At 35.1% G+C, this 7,519-nt stretch overlaps 1 protein-coding gene across 2 annotated transcripts in view; it reads left to right on the top strand.

Annotated features, from left to right (window-relative positions):
- Nucleotides 1-7,519, top strand: part of Stag1 (stromal antigen 1) — a 335,960-nt gene that overhangs the window by 252,612 nt on the left and 75,829 nt on the right. For both annotated transcript variants that reach the window (XM_005367800.3, XM_026789595.1), the window contains 4 exons: nt 5,401-5,493; nt 5,590-5,679; nt 5,827-6,030; nt 6,902-6,972. In XM_005367800.3, the coding sequence (XP_005367857.1) occupies nt 5,401-5,493; nt 5,590-5,679; nt 5,827-6,030; nt 6,902-6,972 (458 nt within the window). The remainder of the gene's footprint in view (nt 1-5,400; nt 5,494-5,589; nt 5,680-5,826; nt 6,031-6,901; nt 6,973-7,519) is intronic.

Here is a 7,519-nt window from a genome sequence, read left to right as displayed (position 1 = left end):
AGCATCCTGTTCTGTTTTCTCCGCCTACCTAAGGGTTGGCCTATGAAATGGGCCTAGGCAGTTTCTTTATTAATAAGAAATCATTCCCACATCACTGCCTCTGCTTCTCTCAGCCTTTCAGTATGGTGAAAATACCTTTATTGCCAGCTCTGGTACCTCCTATTGGAGCTACACTCACCACCTCAACTCTGGGAAGGAACATGTGGCACATATTTATCTGAGTAAAAGCTAAATCTGTCATGCAGCTCATTGCATGGCCTGGAAATATCTCTGTGTATGGCAGAGGGAATTGTGATGCTCTCCTGCCTTTGCAGGCCTAGCCGACTGATCCAGCCAGTTCCCAGACAGAGGTTGCTGAGCTGCTTGTGTACTCTTAGCTACTTTCCTCCTAACTCTGAGTAGGTGTACAAGGTTCCAGACCAGAAGTAGGTGGCAGGACATGCATGTTAGATCCAGTTGTTTGGATGCCATTTACAAGTGTAGACTGCTCATTCCATTTTCTGGCCACCCAAAATCACACAGAAACTAATTACAGTACTCCTTGACCTATTAGCTCAGGCTTCTTCATTAACTAACTCTTAAATTAACCTATTTCCATTACTCTGTGTATTGCCTCAAGGCAATAAAGAGGTTCCGGGTGCTTCTTCTTCGGCAGCTACATGGCATCTCTCTGACTCGTTCTACTTTCTCTATATATCTCTTCCAGCCTGGCTATATTCTGCCCTGCTAATATGGCAAAACAGCTTCTTTATTAGCCAATGGTAATAAAACACATTGATAACATGCATAAGGGAATCTCACATCATTACCTTACGTTAGAGGATCTGGCAGACCCATATGGACAAGATGTGTTATGTGTATGGGATGATTCTTAGTGCCGATTATTTCTTGTAATTGAATACATAATAAAGTCAATTCTGTATCATCTGGTATAAATTCAGCAGGTTCAATATGTAAAACAACTATTTCTGCATAAGACGAATCTCTACCTTTCTTAAGAGAGTCTCTAAAATCCACTAGAACCATCAGAAAAGCATATAGTTCTGACGTTTGGACAGAATCATAAGGCTTAGATCCACTTTTTTAAAATTGTCTTATTTGTAATCTGTCTTCCCTGATTTACTTAACATCACTGTAGAATGTAGGTACACCAGTTTTTGGTGACTCCCTTTATAATGTAAGGAAGGATCCAATTAGTTCTCTTTATAAGTTAAATTCTTTCTTTGGGAGTTTTTTTTTTTGTTGTTGTTATTCTTCTCCAAAAAATTACTGCAAGCTCTTTGCCAGGATTCACATTCTGCCTATAATTTGTGAATTTCATCATTATTTTAAAAGCACTACAATTTTGCCTGGGTCTATTACTGCTAATTGATAAAGTATCAATTTTCCTTTTAGAACTAACTCAGAGACCCTTTCCACATAATTCTTTAATTTTTTACTCAGTTTATGTAGTGAAACAATCCATTCTAAGATGATATCTCCCTTCTGCATTAAAATTCCTATATGTTTGGAGGGTAATATGACCAGAATGCAGTTAAGATGTTGACCCACACAATCCATGTGTGCATTCTGTAATTTCTCTTCACCAAATCCAATTCACTCTCAGCTTCAGCTGATCATTCCCTGGGTCTATTTAATTCCTTGTCACCATCTAAAGTTTTGAGCAGATTATTCAATTCATAAGGTTTTATCCCAGTAGTGGGTCGTATATAGAACATGTCTCCAAGCAATCTTTAAAAGTCATTATGAATCTGCAGTCAGTCTCTCCTAATTTGTACCTTTTGGGATCTAATTTTTTATGAACCGTTTTTATACCCTAAATAATTAATAGAATCTCCTCTTTGTATTTTCTGAGGAGCAATTTGTAATCCCCAACAAGGCAAATTTTTCTTTACTTTTTCAAACATTCTTTCTAAAGTATCCACATTTGAATCAGCTAGTAAGATATCATTCATGTAATGGTAAACTACAGATTCAGGAAATTGCTTATGTATCATTTCCAGTGACTGCCCTACAAAATATTGGCACAGGGTAGGGCTATTTAATATTCCTTGTAGGTGAATCTTCTATTGATATCTTATAGGCTTATAATTATTTAAAATACTCAAAATTTTTTTTGTCTTTTTCTTGTAAAGGTATAGTGAAGAAACAGTCTTTTAAATGAATAAATATAAGAGGCCACCCTTTAGGCAATGGAGAAGGCAGAGGAATGCCAGACTATAGAAAGCCCATTAAATGAATCACCTTATTAACAGCTCTTAGATCTGTTACCATTCTCCATTTTCCAGATTTCTTTTTAACAACAAAATACAAGAGAATTCCAAGGGCTGGTTGATCCTTCAATATGCTGAGCAGTTAGTTGCTCCTGTACCAGCTATTCTAAAGCCTGTGGTTTCTCTGTTGTTAAAGGCCATTGCTTAACTCATACAGGTTTGTCTGTCAACCATTTTAAAGGTAGGGTTGTTTGGGCCTTTGTAAGATAAGCAGCTCTTGTGCCCTGTTCTTGTACAACCTGAATGGTCAGTCACTGTTTTTTATAACATCTTGTAATATTTTTCCCAGATGCATACATTATTAATTTATGATTTGTTTCTGAAATTGGAGAAATGTTAATTTGAGTATTCCATTGCTGTAATCAGTCACATCCCACAAATTCATTGCTATTTAATTTAATTTTCCTCTCTGACTCTCTGGCCCTATACCTTCGACCCATTCATGCTCTGTTTTATGTGAGATAATGTTCCAATCCCTAAAAGCTGAACATTTACCTCCTGAAGACGCCAATTTGAATACCAAGATTCTGATGAAATTATTGTTACATCTGCACCTGTGTCTACCAGACTGTCAGTGACAGTATCATTTATTCATATTTTTAATTTTGGTCTTTGTTCATTCATCAAAGTTTGCCAAAATATTTGCTTTATTGTTTTTCCTTAATTTTTTTTTTTGTTCTCTATTCTATAGCTCTTTTATCATCCAAAATAGTATGGTTCCTTACAATAGGCATTAGGTTCTTTAAATGTTCTGGGAAGGAGTTTCCTCCATGATGACAGGAAATGACTGACCAGATTCTTATGGAGCCCTCAAGAAGTTTCCCAATGGCTAAGGGGTACTTTGAATGCCCCTTGTTGATCTACATCTTAGTCCAGTGTCTTCCTTTGCCATACCTTCTGCATAATCCAGAAGGGAGAAGTAGTCTTTTGGATTATGCTTAGTAAAAACATTGTTTCTAGGATACTGCCCCTTTTAAGATGATCTTGGTTGCCAAAATTGAAACACTTGATATTTCAACTTTTCCTCAATCCTCCGGAAATCACCTCTCCTATTAAAACATCATCATGGTCATGAGATTCAATATTGATTGTATCTTGGATCCATTCCTCCAAGAGCACTGATCTTGCCTTAAATGGTCTAATTTTGCTTTTGCATTGAAAATTGGCATTTTCAAAACCAGAAATTGGATTATTATTTGTCTAGCTTCTGAATTTGGTATCAGTCTATTTATTGCTGATGTCAGTTTTTGTAAGAAATTAATGAAGGTTTCTTTGGGGCCCTATATGACTTTAGTAAATGACTCAATTTTCTTTCCTACTTCTTCAGTTCTGTCCCAAGCATTCAAAGCTGCTGCATGCTATAAAGCCAGGATGGGGCTATAATATAGGTATTGCCTTTCTGTAGTAGCGTAACCTTCTTTTCCAACAAGTTGATCTTGGGAGATTTCCATATTTCTAGCTCCATTCTGCTGTTAATAGTCTTAGCCTCTTCTTTCAACTAGGTCCTCCACTGTAATTGTGGACAAGGCTCCGAGACTGCTGTAACCAAGTCTCTCTAGTCTTTAGGAATAATCCTATTACAAGTTGACCATGAGTTTAGTATGTTTCACAAATAGCGTATACGTGCTATATGATTCGCTTCCTGGAATCTCCTTAGAACTAACATTGTCACAGGAGTCCTTTCAACTCTTACAGTCTTGGGGATACCTATCATTTTGCAATTTCTGTAAGGTTATTAGATATATTAAGGTTGGTTGCCTTATATTCCTCTCTCCACCCATCCCTATCCCTACCTGTCTCCACCTCTCTCTAGTGCTGGCATTAAGTCCTTGTCCTCCCAAAATACTGGGATTAAAGGTTATCAGCCACTACTGCCTGGACTCTAGTGCCTTAGCCGTGCACTCTGATCTTCAGGCAGTCTTTATTTGTTAAAACACAAACAAAATGTCACTACAGAAAATAGGAATTGCATATAAAATTATACTAAAGCATTATTGGTTAATGTTGGAAATACTATTTTTAAGTCATCATCTGTTAAAAGGACCTATCATGAATGAAACCATAAATGATTTGTTTTAAAATTATACAGGAAAATAAATTAGTATCCTCATAGAATCCTGATTAATATTCAACTTTTTAGAGATTTTGAAATTTTGTTATAAAAGTCTTTTTAAACTGTATTTTGTTCCAATTTTGACAAATAGTTCAATTTTTGGGCTAATTTCTCGTCCTTTCACAAATGTTGCCCCTTTTTTGTACTTCCTTACTTTCTATCAGAATAAATTGGCCCAGATATAAAAGTAATTCCAAAATTTATACACTTAATACGAGAAGCCTTCATTCTTTCAAAGTTTGTGTGGGCCTAAGATTCACTCATGATTTAGTTGCTATTTGGCTTAGAACCTCTTAGGGTTGACCACATCTTTATCTTCAGACTTGACTGGGATGGTTTAAAACATAACCACATGAATCATTTTTCCCATGTGGCAGGCAAGGTGTGGACTGATACTAGCTAGGTAAGAGATCTTAAAGGTTCTCTGTCTACATGCCCACTCTGTAGGAATGTTTGAATGTTGTCCTTTCTCAGAAGAATTAATAAACATATAATGAATGCTGCTGTATTTTTAATGCTTTAGTCTTCAAAAAGTCATGAAAACATTCTGGAGATATAGTTAGATTCAGTAGCATCCTGTTAATCACACAAATTATCTTTACTCATTGTGGGAAAATGACCTACCAAGGGTATAACTAGCAGGGAATGGGGACCTTAAAGGAATTAAACTGAACTTTGGGTTTCATTCTGTTACACAATAACCAACCATTTTTTTCTCGTGAGCCATGGTTCCTTAATAGTAGCTGACAAGGATCAGAATCTTGGTGCTGTTTGATTATGGTTATTTTTCTATAATGTCTTCTAGGCATGTGTACTAGACACAGATGAGAAATATATATATATAACTATTCATTCATTATTGCTCTGACTTAAGTTTATCCTAACACTTAATTTTTTTTATATTCCTCTTAAATTTCTTGGTTATGTCATCCACCAATTCTTCATCATTTTATATTTAACATTTTCAATTTTTATTGCCAAGTGACACTTTTTTTCATTTCTTTTTATTTCTAGGTGCTAACAGCCAAAGAAAGGAAAACTCAAATTGATGACAGAAACAAATTAACTGAGCATTTTATCATTACACTTCCTATGTTACTATCAAAGGTATATGCCATTTTCAGTGTTGTGATAATACGCCCCTGAGTTTACTCTCTTGCACTATCACTGAAGTTACTCTTTTTTCTTTGCTACTTCCTCTAGTATTCCGCAGATGCAGAGAAGGTAGCAAACTTGCTACAAATTCCGCAGTATTTTGATCTAGAAATCTACAGCACGGGTAGGATGGAAAAGGTAAGACATTCTGAAATTCTGCTACTAAAGTAGTTTTAATAACTGAATTTTATATTTTTATCTAATCATAAGGTTATTTGATGAATGATGATTTTTAATTTTCGTTATTAATCTAAATATCACAGCTTTCCTTTTGTTCCTCCTCAGCACCTGGATGCTTTATTAAAACAGATTAAGTTTGTTGTAGAGAAACATGTAGAATCAGATGTTCTAGAAGCCTGCAGTAAAACCTACAGCATTTTATGCAGTGAAGAGTATACCATCCAGAATAGAGTTGATATCGCTCGGAGCCAGCTGATTGATGAATTTGTAGATCGATTCAATCATTCTGTGGAAGATCTGTTGCAAGAGGTTCGTTATAACGTTGATGGTTCATGTACTAATTTTTGTTAATAATTATTCAGAATACATGAATATGTGAGTCAGTCATATTTTTAATAAATCTAAAATTTTCCACCTTTTTCAGAATTTAGCATACTATGGAAATGTGTACATCCTATAAAGATCGACCTTTTCTAGTTTACTTTTCATGCTACATTTTCTCCCCCTTTTTGAAGAACAGTTCAAGATTTGTTTTTTCTTCTTCATTTTATTTCCTATTTCTGGGATCCAATTTACATTTTAAATTAATTATCATAATATGCTAGTTAGTAGAACAAATTAAGTTAGTCATGCTTGCTCAAGGAAGCAGCATTCTTGATAAACTAGTTATTTTCTCTTTATATTTGGGCTTCCTATATCATGTCCTTACTTTCTTATCTATAAGACAGTCTGAAATTCTTGTAGATGTTTTGTTCCTCCTGAGAAATCTATATAACTGATTTTTTAAAAGAATTTTGATGATTTTTCAAACATATCTTGGCTTTTCACCATGATTCTCTAAAGTGACTGGTCATCAGTAAAATCTTAAATAATCATTAAACATTTTTCAGGATAAGGTAGCTCAGACAGTAATTGATGTTTGCATTCATGAGGAACATCTGGTATCCAGTCCTCAGTACTGAAAGACAGAGTGCACTAGCTAGAGCTTTAAAACGCTATCACAAGCAGTTTCAATTTCAAGGAATTTACCATAGTGTATTATAAAAATGTGTATGCTTTTATTCATCTGTAGTGAATATAATACTTTATAGAATGAATTTTAGGCAGTTAAGCATTGGTAGGACTTAATATAAATCTGAGTTGCTCTAAAGATGAGGTCACATTTACTTTTTATTCCTAGGGTGAAGAAGCTGATGATGATGATATCTACAATGTTCTTTCTACCTTAAAGCGTTTAACTTCTTTTCACAAGTATGTCATATTTATTCTTTATGTTAATTTAACAAGTAACATATTGGCCAATGAGTAGACTGAACGTAACATCTAACTTTTTGCAACAGTGATAAATTTTTACAGATACATTTATTATGTATATAACATTCTGTCTTCATGTATGCCCGCATGTCAGAGGAGGGCGCCAGATCTCATTACAGATGGTTGTGAGCCACCATGTGGTTGCTGGGAATTGAACTCGGGTCCTTTGGAAGAGCACGCAATGCTCTTAACCACTGAGCCATCTCTCCAGCCCCAGTGATAAATTTTTTAATATTAAATCATAACAAATTTTGCTCATTCAGATTTTCTCGGAATTGTTAGTTTTAATTATTATTAGTATAAGAATTGTCATTAATTTTGTAAACTAATCATTTCAGTTAGAAGTGTACTATAAACATTTTAGTCAGTCATTATTATTTAAGAAATAGATGGTGGCTCACGCCTTTAATCCCAGCACTCGGGAGGCAGAGGCAGGCGGATCTCTGTGAGTTCGAGACCAGCCTGGTCTACAGAGCTAGTTTCA

Source organism: Microtus ochrogaster, unplaced genomic scaffold (genome assembly GCF_000317375.1).
Source record: "Microtus ochrogaster isolate Prairie Vole_2 unplaced genomic scaffold, MicOch1.0 UNK24, whole genome shotgun sequence".
Classification (NCBI taxonomy): domain Eukaryota; kingdom Metazoa; phylum Chordata; class Mammalia; order Rodentia; family Cricetidae; genus Microtus; species Microtus ochrogaster.
The sequence above is the reverse complement of the archived record's forward strand: the minus strand, read 5'-3'. Positions and strand labels throughout refer to the sequence as shown.